Source organism: Mustelus asterias, chromosome 3 (genome assembly GCF_964213995.1).
Source record: "Mustelus asterias chromosome 3, sMusAst1.hap1.1, whole genome shotgun sequence".
Taxonomy (NCBI): Eukaryota; Metazoa; Chordata; class Chondrichthyes; order Carcharhiniformes; family Triakidae; genus Mustelus; species Mustelus asterias.
In genome coordinates, this window is record NC_135803.1 from 28,104,812 (window position 1) to 28,119,451 (window position 14,640).

At 39.5% G+C, this 14,640-nt stretch overlaps 1 protein-coding gene across 3 annotated transcripts in view; it reads left to right on the forward strand.

The window, feature by feature from the left end:
* The window catches only part of LOC144488545 (transferrin receptor protein 1-like), a 48,691-nt gene extending 36,304 nt beyond the window's left edge, over positions 1 to 12,387 (forward strand). For 2 of the 3 annotated variants that reach the window (XM_078206614.1, XM_078206620.1), the window contains exons 13-19: positions 1 to 64; positions 483 to 550; positions 3,763 to 3,839; positions 5,109 to 5,193; positions 6,516 to 6,737; positions 9,758 to 9,898; positions 10,766 to 11,950. In XM_078206614.1, coding sequence (XP_078062740.1) covers positions 1 to 64; positions 483 to 550; positions 3,763 to 3,839; positions 5,109 to 5,193; positions 6,516 to 6,737; positions 9,758 to 9,898; positions 10,766 to 11,008 — 900 coding nt within the window. In that variant the 3' untranslated portion in view covers positions 11,009 to 11,950. Of the gene's footprint in view, positions 65 to 482; positions 551 to 3,762; positions 3,840 to 5,108; positions 5,194 to 6,515; positions 6,738 to 9,757; positions 9,899 to 10,765 lie in introns of all 3 variants that reach the window. The other variant, XM_078206607.1, reaches the window with a different exon arrangement.
* Positions 12,388 to 14,640: the final 2,253 nt, after the last annotated feature.

A 14,640-nucleotide genomic window follows, 5' to 3' on the forward strand; every position in this document is an offset into this window, starting at 1 on the left:
GGGTACATGTCTGTGTTACATCTGAAGGTCTGTGCCTACTTTGGCCTTGATGGAGCTGTGCTAGGTAAGTTAGTAATGTTGTCTCATTCTTATCAGAGTAAATAAATGGGTCAACTATGTTGAAAAATGGGTTTTCTCAGCCATTGAACCTGCCTCAATTAGGTGGTGAGCTGGATTGCTGGATGGAATGTTGCACTGAGGCTAAGCGGGAGGAATTTTTTTAATATTGCGATTTGTGAGTTAATCCTAGAGTTAAGCCCTGAGTGGATTTGTGGAGGGCATATCCTAAACACTGTTTGAAAGTGAGTTAATTTGCAATGGGCAAAGAATGTTCATAATTACTTCAATTGGCTCAGTAGACAGAACATCAGTAACCTGTGAGCATTCATATTTAAACCTGGATTGTGAATGTTCTCATCCATTTGATTTTTGACTTGAGATTTTTCTGAAGTGTGTCAATCATGGTGTGCGTTCTGTTCCAGGAGCCGAAAATTTTAAAATGTACGGCAGTTCCATGTTACACAATCTAATTCGAGAAAGTATTTCCGAGGTGAGAATTCCATTTAATGCTGACTGTTGTAGACTTTTTAAAAATTTCCAATCTGCCTTTAACTTCAAAGGGCCTGAATTATCAACTAAACTGCAGCATATGTGAACATGCAGTTGACAGTAATACTGCTGGAGAATGGTGCCAAGCAGATGCAAGATACCCAAAGACCCTGACTGCTTCTTTCATGGCTGATTTAATAATATTTGTGTTTTGAGAGTACCATATTTTAAAAATATGACCCTATTTAAATTGACATTGCTGAAACTGAAGTCTGCCTTTTTGGTAAGATCATGGCTGATCTCATTGTGGCTTTAATTTCACTTTCCTGCCTGCCCCCATAACTCTTAACTCCCTTTGCTGATCGCATCTATCTAACTCAGCCTTGAATATATTCCATGGCCCAGCTCTACTACTCTCTAAGTGAATTCCAAAAGGTAATGATCCTCTGAGAGAAGAAATTCCTCTTTTTAAACTCTGTCCCCTAGTCCTAGATTTCCCCCCATAAGAGGAAACATCTCCCAGCATCTACCCTGTCAAGCCCCTTACTGAAGTATGTTTCTAAACTCCAATGAGTATAGGCCCTATTAGCTCAACCTTTCCTCATAAGACAAGCCTTTCCTCACAGGAATCAGACTAGTAAATCTTCTCTGAACTAATTCCATTGCAAGTATATCCCTCAAGTAAAGAGTTGAAAACTGTGCGTAATGCTCTAGGTACAGCCTTGCCAAAGCCCTGAACAATTGTTGCAACTTACCTACTTTTGTATTTCATTCCCCATGCAATAATGTAATATAAACATTGCAATAATGGCCAATGTTCCATTTACCTTAATTACTAGATGTACCTGCATGCTAATTGTTTGAGATTCATATACAAGGACAGCCAAATCCCCCTCTACCACCAAGTTTTTGTATAGTATGCTGTATTTCTATTCTTTCTGTCAAAGTGGACAAGTTTGCATTTCCTCACAATATACTCTATCTGCCAATATTTCTCCCATTCACTTAACCTGTATATATCCCTTTGCAGGCTCTTTCTATCCTCACAATTTGCTTTCCTATTTAAATTTATAATTTTTTAAATTCATTCATGGGACATGGGTGTTGCTGGCTGGCCAGCATTTATTGCCCATCCCAAGTTGCCCTTGAAGATGGTGGTGAGCTGCTTTCTTGAATCATTGTAGTCCATGTGCTTTGGGTTGACCTGCGATGCTGTTAGGGAGGGAATTCCAGGATTTTGACCCAGCGACTGCAAAGGAATGATGATATATTTCCAAGATGTGGAGATGCCGGCGTTGGACTGGGGTAAACACAGTAAGAAGTTTAACAACACCAGGTTAAAGTCCAACAGGTTTATTTGGTAGCAAAAGCTTTTGCTACCAAATAAACCTGTTGGACTTTAACCTGGTGTTGTTAAACTTCTTACTGGATATATTTCCAAGTCAGGACAGTGAGTGGCTTGGAGGGGAAATTGCAGGTAGTGGTGTTCCCTTGTCCTTCTAGATGGAAGTGGTCGTGGGTTTGGAAGGTGTTGTCTAAGGATCTTTGAATTGCTGCAATACATCTTGTAGATAGTATATGCTAGTATGATAGTATCATGAGCAAAGTTTACTACAAGGCAGTCTGTTCCTTTATCGAAGTCAGATTGTAAATAGTTGAGGTCCCAGCACTGATCCCCGTGGCACTCCTCTCGTTAGTTAGTGAACCTGAAAGTGACATTTTTTCCAACTTATCCATGCTAACATATCACCCCAAACACCATGAGCACTCCTCTTGTGCAGTAACATTTTATGTGGCACCTTTATCAAATGCCTTTTGGAAAACTGAATATGCCATAGGCTGGATTTTGGTGAGGACTCTTGCAATATATGTTTGGTGGCTAGCCCACTGCGTCTCATTCACCCCTTGATCCAGTTTGCATAAAACAATAGGTGGGCAGGTGATGATAGTCAGCCTTTTAATTTTAAATAATAGATAATTGAACTTGTTAATCAATTCACCCAAATATTACTGTCCACACCATAATAATGCAAGCAGGAGTGGAGGAATGTTGCCAAGACAGTGTTTACTTGTGTGTTCTGACCAAGTGGGTCCTCTTAGGTTTTGTAAGACCGTTTTAATGTACGACTTTAATCTTGTATACTTAAGTTTTCTTGTTAACAAATCTTTTTAAAATCCAAAATGTTTTTTGTATTCTATGCTTCTGGGATCTCTAGGTGTCTCCTTGTTTACAAAAAAATACGAATAGAGAACCATTTGGCTTGCTGAGCAAATAACATCTGCTGTGGTCATAACAGTAGCTACTTTCTTTAAGGCTTGAGGATGCAGGCTGAAAGGTCCCAATGACTTTTCAGCCTTTCATCCCATTAGTTTTCCTAGTCTTTTTGTCTAGTGGTAGTATTTGTTTTAAATTCTTCCCTCCCTTTTGCCTCTTGTTTTCGTAATATTCTTGGAATGTCATCTGTGACTTTTGATCTACTATCTTTATCAATTACTCTTGCAATTGTCTTCATTTAAGTCCAGGGCTGTAGTTTCAAACCCAAATTTCTCACCTCAAACTGAATGTGAAATTCAATCATGTTATGATCACCGTTACCTAGAGGATCATTAATTATGAAGGCCTTAAATAACCCTGTCCCATTACGTATTACCAACCTGTTCTCTGGTTGGTTCCAGAACGTATTGTTCTAAGAAACTAACCAGAATGCATCCGATGAACTCGGTCTCAAGCTATTGCCAATTTGATTTGTCCAATCTATATGAAGATTAAAATTTCCCAGGATTATTGCACTAGCTTTCGAACAAGCTACCATTATTTCTGAATTCATATTCTGTCCTACAGTGTAGCTGCTGTCACGGGACCTTTAAATGACTTCCTCCGGTGATTTTCCTTGCTATTTCTTATTTCCACCCAATTTATTCTACATTTCATTCCTTTGAAATAAGATCATTTCTCACTGTTCACTAAATGGCGAATGAAAGACTGCTGTGTTATCGTTGTTTAATTTTTTTTCCAAAAAATGTTTGGCAAGAGTGAAAGTCTGAATTGGCTTTACTATTGCTGTAGCTATGAAGCTGTTCAGCTTTGAAGCAGTTTTCATAAAGTCAGCTGCTGAAAATTTTTTAAGTAATAGCTTAAATTTGTATTTAGAAATATCTTGATATTAAACTACAGCTTTTTAAAAATGTGTTACAATCCCCATCTTCCAACAGGTAAAAAGCCCTTCATCACCTGATCAAACCATCTACAAAAAGGCTGAAGCAAGTGCTGGTGACTGGTTGGAAGCAATGTAAGTTATTTTGTACATCATTTGAATTTAGCAGTGACTTTTTTTCTGTCATGCTTTTGCTTTCCCACTGGGAAACCTTGAATTCTGGCCCAGTTTATCTATCCATCTCCAAGTGAGGAGACTTATTTGCTTGCAAAGCAATCATTACTCCATCTTAAAATAATGAATTGGCTATGAATTAGTTTGCAACTTCAAAAGACATCTGTTAAAACATTTTTTAAATATAAGGTACATGTGTAAGTACAACTTCTTGAAGCCTGAGTGAACGTTTTATTCCAAACTGCTGGGAAATATCAGGGAAGATTTACTGTTGTGCTGTGCTAATCTCATTTCAAATGCACTTAACTAATTTACTGTTATGTGGTAGATATAACTTTTTGTCACTGAACTATGGGATCAGCTGCTTGGCTTCCCTGGGCATGTTAAATAAATTTCGTCCCTCAAAAATGTTGAAAGAATTGGCATTTGTTTAAAATACCTTTAAAATTGGCGTGTGTGAGTTTCTTTGCAGTTCAGGGTTATATATTTAAGGGGAAGTGGTTACATAGTGGTATTGTCACTAATTTAGAGACCCGGGGTAATGTTCAGGTGACTTGGGTTCTAATCCCACCAAGACAGATGGTGAAATGAATTCAATAAAAATCTGGAATTAGGAGTCTAATGATGACCATGAAACCATTGTCAATTGTTGTAAAAACTCATCTGGTTCACTAATACCCTTTAGGGAAGGAAATCTGCCATCTTTACCTGGTCTGACCTACATGTGACCCCAGACCCACAGCAATGTGGTTGACTTTTAAATGTCTCAAATGACTTAGCAAGCCACTGAATTGCATTGAACACATTTTAAGAATTGTGTTGAGATTTAGTTGCTTGGTCATAACAGGGAAACACAACTTTAATGTAACAACTCTTCCATACTGTAGAATTTTGATCTTTTTTTAAATCTTGGCATCCCTGCAGATTCTCTTCAAACAAGAGAAATGGAGGAAATGAAATCCAGAAATGTTTGGGAAGTAAAATGAATGCTGGGGAAGAAATCTGTTAGGGACAAAGATTGCACAAGGGGGTTGAGGAGATGACTTCATGTCAGCTCTGCCTTGGAAAATTAATTAATTGTCAAGAGATCATTTTTCAGAAGAAACTACTTGCACTTGAGGCATCTCTATACAAAATGGGATAAGTTGGATCACAAACCCAACTCCAGTCAAAGAAAGTACCATTTCCAATAACAGAAGTATTTTACAGATAAAACATTGCTTCTTGCAGTTTGCAGCCGATGCCTATGGATACCAGTGTTTATGCGTTCTTGGCAATTGGTGGGATCCCAGCTGTTGGGCTCAGTTTTACTGAGGTAAGTGGACTCTGAAATTTCTGTCGACACCTTGAGAGTTAGACCTGGATTGGAACACAACTTTCACTTGACTATGTCATTGTCATCACTGGAGTTATGTTAATGGAAATATTTTGGTTAGACCTTTACTGGTTCTGTAACCAGTGGAAAGATTGCGCTGGAGGGTTTGCCACAGTATTAAGAGAGCCCATCTGGCTCTGGGGCAGTAAAATATTTTTAAATTGCCTGATGGGGCTTTTTCATTTCAGGCAAGGCTGTTGTTTTTTAAACTGATTATGCCTCTGGTGCCCAACTTTAAGGCATAGGTGAGGCATCTGCGTTGCATATGATGTATTTCCTTCACGTGTTATGAAGTGGGTGCTCTCTGGTGTTTCACTATCCATTTTGCAAATTAAATGCAGGACATGAGAACACATTTTTATGATTCGGAAAGTGCTGCCTTAAAAGCATTGTGGAGATGGATTCAATATCAACTTCACATAATTATCTAATTGCCTTTTGGAAGAGAAGATTAGCAGGGCATGGGCGAAAAGGCTGGGGAATGGCAATAACCGAGTTACATGATTGGTTGCATTCTGTGCTGTATTCATTCATGATTCTATTGAGTTTCTTTTCGGGGTTAGGGACCTGTTGCGCCATTAGGTATGCCTTTGTGAAACAAAGTACATTGATAACATCAGGCATGTACTAATAATGTATTAGTTCAGGACCCTGAGAAATGTATTGCAGTCTGCCAAATGGTTTCTGTGATGTCCCAAGTGGAAAATTGTGGCATGGTGGTACAGTGGTGAGCACTGTTGCCTCAGCGTGCCGGGCGCCTGGATTTGATTCTGACCCTGGGTGACTGTGTGGAGTTTGCACGTTCTCCCTGTGTCTGTGTGGGTTTCCTCCGGGTGCTCCTGTTTTCCTTCCACAGTGCAAAGATGTGCAGATTAGATGGATTGGCCATGCTAAATTGCCCCTTAGTGTCAAAGCGTGTGTATTAGGGGGATTAGCAAGTAAAATGTGTGGGGCTACAGGAAAAGGGGGAAGGGAGTGGGGGCATGAGTTGGATGTTGTCAGAGCTGGTACAGACTCGATGGGTGAAATGGCCGCCTGCACTGGATTCTATGAAAATTGCTATAGCCAATGAGATTTTACAAATAAGATCAAATTACTAATAGTGAAATTAACTATCCAATGTTGAAGAACTCCATTGACAATTATTTTCAGAAACTTTGTAGAGTATTTGCTTCTAATTCCTGTTAACTGAAACCAGAGGGGGAGAACTTTGGGAGTGTGTGCATATGTTTGGTATTTCTAATTGGTTTCTTTTGTTGCAGAATAAAAATTACCCATTGAATACAGAAGATGACACACTGAGCACACTCAACAGGTTTGCTGCTAATAAACTAGAGATTGTTTGTCGTGCCATGGCAGAAGTCATTGGGATTGCTGTAATAAAGATAATCAATCACCATCAGCTTCCACTTAATTACCAGGAGTATGCTAATGATTTGTTGGTCTACACGACTCAAATTCAAAACTATACATCAGAGCTACAGGTAAACAAAAATTATATAGAATCTTAGCTAGTATGTAGGGTCTGACTGGCAGAAGTATGAACAAAAATGGTTCAAATGTACCAATGCTATTCAAGGAGTAGAGTTTGCCGCTCTGTGGCATATACCAGGAATGTTAAAATTGCTTACTTATCAAGGCTGTCTACACAGAAATAATCTATTTGGCCAGTTGTATGCTGGGGTTTTACTCCAGTCCAAAATAATTTTCCAGTGTCAGCTTTGTTGTACAGTTGGTAGCCTTTACGTTTTGTTAAAACTTGTGGGCACAGGACCGATTACAAAAGAACACCAAGCTGGAATTTGAGTCACAGAATGTCACAGTGCAGAAGAGGCTCTTCCGCCCATTTGAATCTGCTTGACAAGAGAAACACCCTACCTGCCTAATCCCATTTACCAGCACTTGACCTATTGCCTTGAATCTTATGATGTGCCAAATACTCATCCAGGTACTTTTAAAAGGATGTGAGGCAACCCTCTTCACCACCCTCCCAGGCAGTACATTCCAGACTGTCACCACCCTCTGGGTAAAAATGTTTTTCCTCTCATCCCCCAAAACCACCTGCCCCTCGTCTTGAATTTGTGTTCCTTTGTGACTGACTTTTTGACAAAAGGGGAACAGCTGCTCCCTATCCACCCTGTTCATGTCTCTCATAGTCTTGTACACCTCGATCAGGTCGCTTCTCTGCTCCAATGAAAACAGCCGAAGCCTATCCAATCTCAAACGTTCCTTCCCAGGCAACATCCTGTGAATCTCCTCTGCATCTTCTCCAGTGCAGTCGCATCCTTCCTATAGTGTGGTGACCAGAACTGCACACAGTACTCCAGCTGTGGCCTCACCAAAGTTCTATACAATTCCAACATGACCTCCCTACTTTTGTAATCTATGCCTTGATTGATAAGGGCTCGTGTCCCCTATGCCTTTTTCACCATCCACAAACATTCTTATTGCCTTCAGAGATCTATGGACAAATACACCAATGTCACTTTGTTCCTATCTGTCCATTTGACCATCGGTTTATATCTTCCTATGGCCCAAAAACTCATCTCACTATTAATCACCAAGCCAGTCTTTGTCATTCTCAAACTTACTAACTCTACCCCCCCCCCCACCAAAGAAAAACGTGGTCATCTATGTTGTTTATATAAATGACGAATAATTGAGGAGCCAGCACAGATCCCTGTGGTATGCCACTGGGCACTGGCTTCCAGTCATTAAGTAAGAAGTCTCACAACACCAGGTTAAAGTCCAACAGGTTTATTTGGTAGCAAAAGCCACTAGCTTTCGGAGCGCTGCTCTTTCATCAGGTGAGTGGGATTTCAGTTCACAAACAGGGCATATAAAGACACAAACTCAATTTACAAAATAATGGTTGGAATGCGAGTGTTTACAGGTAATCAAGTCTTAAAGGTACAGACAATGTGAGTGGAGAGAGGGTTAAGCACCGGTTAAAGAGATGTGTATTGTCTCCAGCCAGGACAGTTAGTGAGATTTTGTAAGCCCAGGCAAGTCGAGGGGGTTACAGATAGTGTGACATGAACCCAAGATCCCGGTTGAGGCCGTCCTCGTGTGCGGAACTTGGCTATCAGTCTCTGCTCAGTGACTCAGCTCAGCTTCCAGTCACTAAAGCAGCCTTCTGTCATCATCCTGTTAGTGTTGCATTGTCAGAAATGAAATCCTTCTCATGAAGCACTGACTGAGACCTCTTTCCAATTTGGAAAAGGGCTTTTGGCCTATGGGGCTCATGGAAACTGCGGGGGATCTTCCTGCCAATATTTTATCATGTAACCAACAGAATTACAAATGGCTCATCTGGACAGTTTTTGTAGCTTCGTGGGATTAGTCATCGCTGATGAGGCCAACATTTGATGTCTATCTCTAATTACCCCCGAGTGGCTTGCTAAGCCACTTAAGAGTCAGCCACATTGCAGTGGATCTAGAGTCATGGAGGCCAGACCAGGTAATGATGGCAGATTTCCTAAGAATAATGGTGAACTGACAATCGATATTTTCATTCCTGAGACTAGCTTTCAATTCCAGATTTTATTAATTGAATTTAAATTCCGTTGGCTACTGTGGTGGGATTTAACCTGTGTCCCCAGAGCAGTAGCCTGGGCCTCTGGACTAATAGTTCAGTGACATTGCTAATACACCGCCGCCGCCTCTTGAGTTGAAGTCTGTGGAACATATACTGCGCACAGATTGGATGTTATGTTTGCTTGTGTTTAAACAGTGTAATTGATTGGAAATCTCAGATATAAGCCATTGTATAAATACAACTTAATTTCCCCTCTTGATGTTCCCATGTAGTAATGTTGGGAGCATTCAGTGACAGTCAGTTTGGATTCCTAACTGTTGACACTATTTTATTAGATGTTGCCACCAAACATCAGTCATTTTGACACCATCTTCATTTTCTTGCTGTTTTTATTGTTGTACGGCTTGTGTGTGCCATTTCATTCTACGTTACAGACTAGTTAATACGAGGATATATTTTTAAATCCATGGACAAAAAATGTATTAAAATCAAAATCTGATTTTTTTTTTCAAGCAAATGCTTTCTGAATTATTAAACATGTATGATAAACTGGTGTTTGGGTGGGAGGGGCGGCTGTTAGGAGTTACAAGTAGTTTTAATTCTAACATTTCCTGGGTAACTATTCTGTTAAGGGAGTCAGAACCATCTGAAGCGTTCAGTTTGAGTCTCAGATGGTTCCTGGTGCAGGGTAGGTCCCCATTTGTAGTTTAAACTTCCCAGGTAGTCCCGTGCAGCTCCTTGCTTGGGGACTTTGGAAATGGGGGAAGGATCTCCAGGACATTTTCAGGCTTACTCTGGGGTAAGCCCCCGCCCCAAGTTAGATAAAAGAAGTTCTGGGTCGTTGCATTGTCGGTTCTCTGGCTGAGCAATCAAGTTCATGTTCCGTCTGGTATAAGTAGAAAACCCTTCACTTGATGCAGCGAGTTGGACCTAAAGCTAAAAAAATTTTTTTTTTTTTTTTTGCAGGCACGTGGACTGACTACACAGTGGCTGTTTTCGGCACGTGGTGACTTAATACGTGCTGCCAATCGTCTGCAAAATGAAATCGACACCTCTGATATGAATAATGTATTGCTCTGCCGGACCTACAATAACCGAATTATGAGGGTAAATTGTTGTACTCGTAACTTTGATCTGTTCCAGATTTATTTTGCTAAGGGTTAAGATGAGAAACAGAGTACGTTTACGGTCTGCCAGGTTTTGATCTGACTTGAAGCGTACTGCCCTGTTTAAGAATTTCCAAACTGGCTGATAATGCCAACAAAAGTAAAAACACTAATAAAAGCATGCTGAGTGTCTTTGAATAAACAAAATTCTAAAGGGGCTTAATTGTCTAGATGCTGGAAGGATGTTTTCCCTGCCTGAGGAGTCTGAAACTGCATCACCTTCTCAATAAGGGGTTGACCGTTTAGCTTTGAGATGAGGAAGAATTTCTCCAAAATGGGTTATGGATCTTTGGAATTATCTATTCCAGATGATTGTTGATGCTCAGTTGAACCTATCAAGTGGCAGTGCGGGCTCGGTGGGTCAAACGGCCTATAGCTTCTATTACAGTTCCTTGCTTGAAGTTTTATTTGACTCTTTTATACAGGTCAGAATGTACAATTCCATGCACATCTATCTAAATAGATGTGATTTGTAAACAGCTTATGTAATATGACCCAATACAATGTAAGTGAGTAAAAGAGGAAGATGTCACTATATTTGTAAGTAATAACCTCCTGCGCACTTCAAGGTAGAAGTTTTTAACCACCTGCAGGAATTAGTGCTTTGCACTAGAGGAATGGAAGAATGGTATAATGGATATCAGCTCACTCCTCTGCCCCATAAAGCCCCATTTTCACTGGTTTGGACAAAATAATCGGTCTAGAATATCTAATCCTATTAAAAGGGGTTGTTCCCAACAAGCGTAATTTATCCAGTTTGTGCTTGATTAAAGAATTAAATGAAATTCATATCCATTTGTTCCAACAGGTGGAGTACAATTTTCTTTCTCCATATGTGTCCATAGAGAGTTGCCCATATAGACACCTGCTGTATGGCAAAGGAAACCACACTCTTGCTGGTATTGTGGCGCAGCTGAAACTTCTGAGGATGAACCCTGACCGTGTCGATTTCAATATGACCCGTAATGATTTGGCTTTTGCTACCTGGACCATCCAGGGAGCAGCCAATGCACTGAACGGAGACGTGTGGACCAGCAGCAATGGTTTCTGATCCAGTGACACCCGCAGGCGCACACGCTGGTTTGACTGCAAACATTGCTTTAACTTTTAAAATACTGAGATATATTAATGCCTTAGCACTTGTCACTTTGGTTTAACTATTCTTATATGTGATAAATTAATATCCGTATTTAAATCATACACGAAATCTGTTTGTGAAGTGCTAACCATTTTTATTGTATAAAATTGGGATTCAAAATGTCAGCATAAACTTGCAAACGTGTATTCAGGTACTTTAAAGAACAGATATATTCCAGAAGTGCAAGTGAAGAGACAATAATATCTCAGCTACATTTAAGTCATCTACAATCTTTTGTATTCAATAATGCTGCCACTTAAGCTCTTGAAACATCAGCCTTAGAGGGGTGCTTGCATTGCTTGTTCCCAATGAATAGACAGTGTACCCAGCAGAGCCCCCTTATCAACAAATTACAGTCTACATTTACTGTTCATTTAAGAACAGGTCCTGGGAAGACCAGCTTTCACCAAGTCTTTTGAGGAACTGATCTTGGCAAATTAACAAATTTCATTAGTATGCAAGAACTGCACATTGTAAACCTGATGGTTTATAAGTACCTCCTCGGACCAATGGAGGCACAGCTGTGTAATGTGTGCTTTCGTAGGTGAGGTGACTTATCCTGTGCTGTTCGTGCATTGTATAGTGATGAGCAAAGGAGTACATTTAAATTTGGAAATATTTATAGGGAAACAAATATGTGGGGAAAACATGAGATGGTTAAATGGCCCAAGTGATATAACGAGGGATAAGAAATCAAATAAATACAAAACTAATATGAAATGTGAGAGTATTTGAGGATTGAATACTTATAATGTGACCAGCCAAGTTAGGAATTCACTTTTTCATGTGCTCATTGCAATTGATGGAAAACTGCAGCTAAGTCATAATGTCATATACTGATAAACCTGTTGACCCGATGTCCAGTTTCTCTTCTCAAAACATTTTGTGAGGTGTTAAGTTCCTGGGGCATCACACATGGGGAGTGAATCTGTATAATGTTAAATATCTCCATAACCTGAAAGAATATACTGACATCACTCCTTGAAGCAGTGAAGCACAGAAGCTACTAGAAATATAGTGTGGACACCAAAAAAGAAACTAAGGAGCATTGCAACTTAATTCAGTCTAATATAGAAATTAGATTTGCTATGTTACAGACACAATTTCTAAAATTGTGCTGGTTTCTGAAAAGTGTACAAACTATTAATTAAATCTAATTATTACACCAGCAGAATTGAGATGATCCGGGGAGAGCAAGAAGTGGGAAGATAGAATACTGTGCATTAACAGCGATTCTGTGGCACCAGTTGAAATTTAATAAGTAAACTTTCTCATCTAGTGGGTAGATCTGGAAACTAATGAGGCATAAAGCACAATTAATGGTGCTTAAAAGAATTGCTTTAAATCCATTGTGTTTGTGTCTTTATGAGGCAGCATAATTTTGCAAAATGTAGCGCCATTTACTGGTGAGAGGCATGAAGCAGTGTAAGGTTTCTTGCAGAGTAGGGAGGGTGTGTTCAACAACATTAAGGTTAGGTGGATTGGCAGTGTTAAATTGTCCATTAGTGTCCCAAGATGTGTAGGTCAGGGGGATTAGTGGGGCAAATGCGAGGGGTTACGGGGATAGGGCAGGTGGGTGGGTCTGGGTGCTCAGAGTTGGCGCAGACTCAGTGGACTGAATGACGACCTTCTGCACTGTCGAGATTCTGTTACAGTAAGAAAATGTTCAAAACAAAATTGTCGGGACCAAAAGTGAATGCAAAATTAATAAATTGGGGTAAAATATTTTAAATTTTTTCCATGCAGTGCAGAGGTTTAAGTAGAATGAAGGTAGCTAGGAGACAAATTCTAATAATGGTTGGGAGGTTGCAAATAAGTACAGGTAGAATGGATGAACAGGGATTTGCTCATTCAGAAGTAAAGTAAAAGGGCATTAGCTACTTGTATTAATTCATCATAATGCCGTGTGATTAACTGAAGCACATGATCAATTGAAAGCGTGTATGATTAATCTCCAGCCTTACTTGAATGAGATTAAAACAACTGGCTATCATTTTGAAGAATTCGTTACACTCTTTCTGGATGAAGGATAGCAGGCGTTGGTGTTAATTGAACATTATCCAGTGTGGCAATTTGACGAACTCAAACCGAAATGAATATAATCTCTAACTCAATTGGCTTCTTCGACCTGGAATTTTTTTCACTGTTCTCAAAAGGATAATAGAATTTAAAGGGCTCGAAGTAGTGGAATGTTCACATGGTCTTTTTGAGACCATTGTATGTTTAGGTTGGGCTGGAGATGGCTGCATACTTATTGCCTTTTCCCTCACCCAGATTCGGCTAATGTGCAAATTGGGTAACATCAAGGACAGGCTTCAAAAACCTTGGCATATAATCGACATTTAGATGGTACAAAAATTAGTACAGTTTGCATTTGGCATCTTTAAAACATTAACTTTTGCCTTGCACTTTAGTGCTGATTAGGAATTTGACATGCTTGATAACAATATAACAATATTTTTACGTATTTTGTTACAATTGTCTACACTTCCAATTTATAGGTAAACCTTTGCTCATCACCTCTTTTACCATTAATTATGCTGTGAAGGATGGCTTGTCCAATGGCCTATCCCAGATAGTTTGGGTCAGTTATTGTGCAAAGTACAATAATCCCATTTTGAGTAAGGGATAATTTGTCAAATTACAAGCTGCCTTTGAGCTATGGAAAAATTTACGAAATTAGTACAGCCAGTTTATATCTTGGTAAATTTCTCGAATTTTACTGGTGCAGGGGTTTGCACATGCCTTCAAAGCCCAGATTTAGTGGCACGAAAAGAAACGTCATACTTGGCTTAGTTATCTTAATCCATTCAACACCTGTACAAGTACCTTACTGCTGCCTGCCTATTTATCTAGAATATTGGCCAAAGTGACAGGGCTCAGTGCTTTCTTTCAAAATAATACATAATTATTGTCTGGTAAGGAACTTCTAAAGATGCTGAAATTGTCAGTTAAAGTGGCTGTATAACGGCAACCACTTAGTAATACGGCTTCTATGTGCTTGTCACTTGAGCATCTGTTGAGCCAGCTATCATGTCGATACTTTTTTTTCACCAATCAGCACTGAGATATTTATTTTTATTTATCAGTGACAGAGTTCACTATAAATAGTGTTTTATCTTTTTTAAAATAAGATAATTATCGGAAGCAGTGTCTTCCATAATTATGACGGTTATACTGTCGACAATCAGAAAGCAGCATCTGCTACTAAGAAATGAAAGCCTATGACATTTCTACAAGTTTAAAAAAACCTCATTATCGGGAGCAGTGTCTTCCATAATGTCATGAAATAAGGTAGTTTTTGCCTACCAAGGTGTATATCGGAAGCAGTGCCTTCCATATGTTTCACCTAAGGTGTATAAAATTATCGGGAACAGGGATTCCCATAATTTATTTGTTTTGTTTGAATAACAGTTGTGGGGCGGGGTGGGGGTTTGTGCTAATTGCATGTTTATGATCAACTGCAATCATGTTTTATTTGCTTAACTGTGTATAATGTTAGCTTGTGGTTAATGTCCTCATGTACAAGGACCTTGTGTCAATTT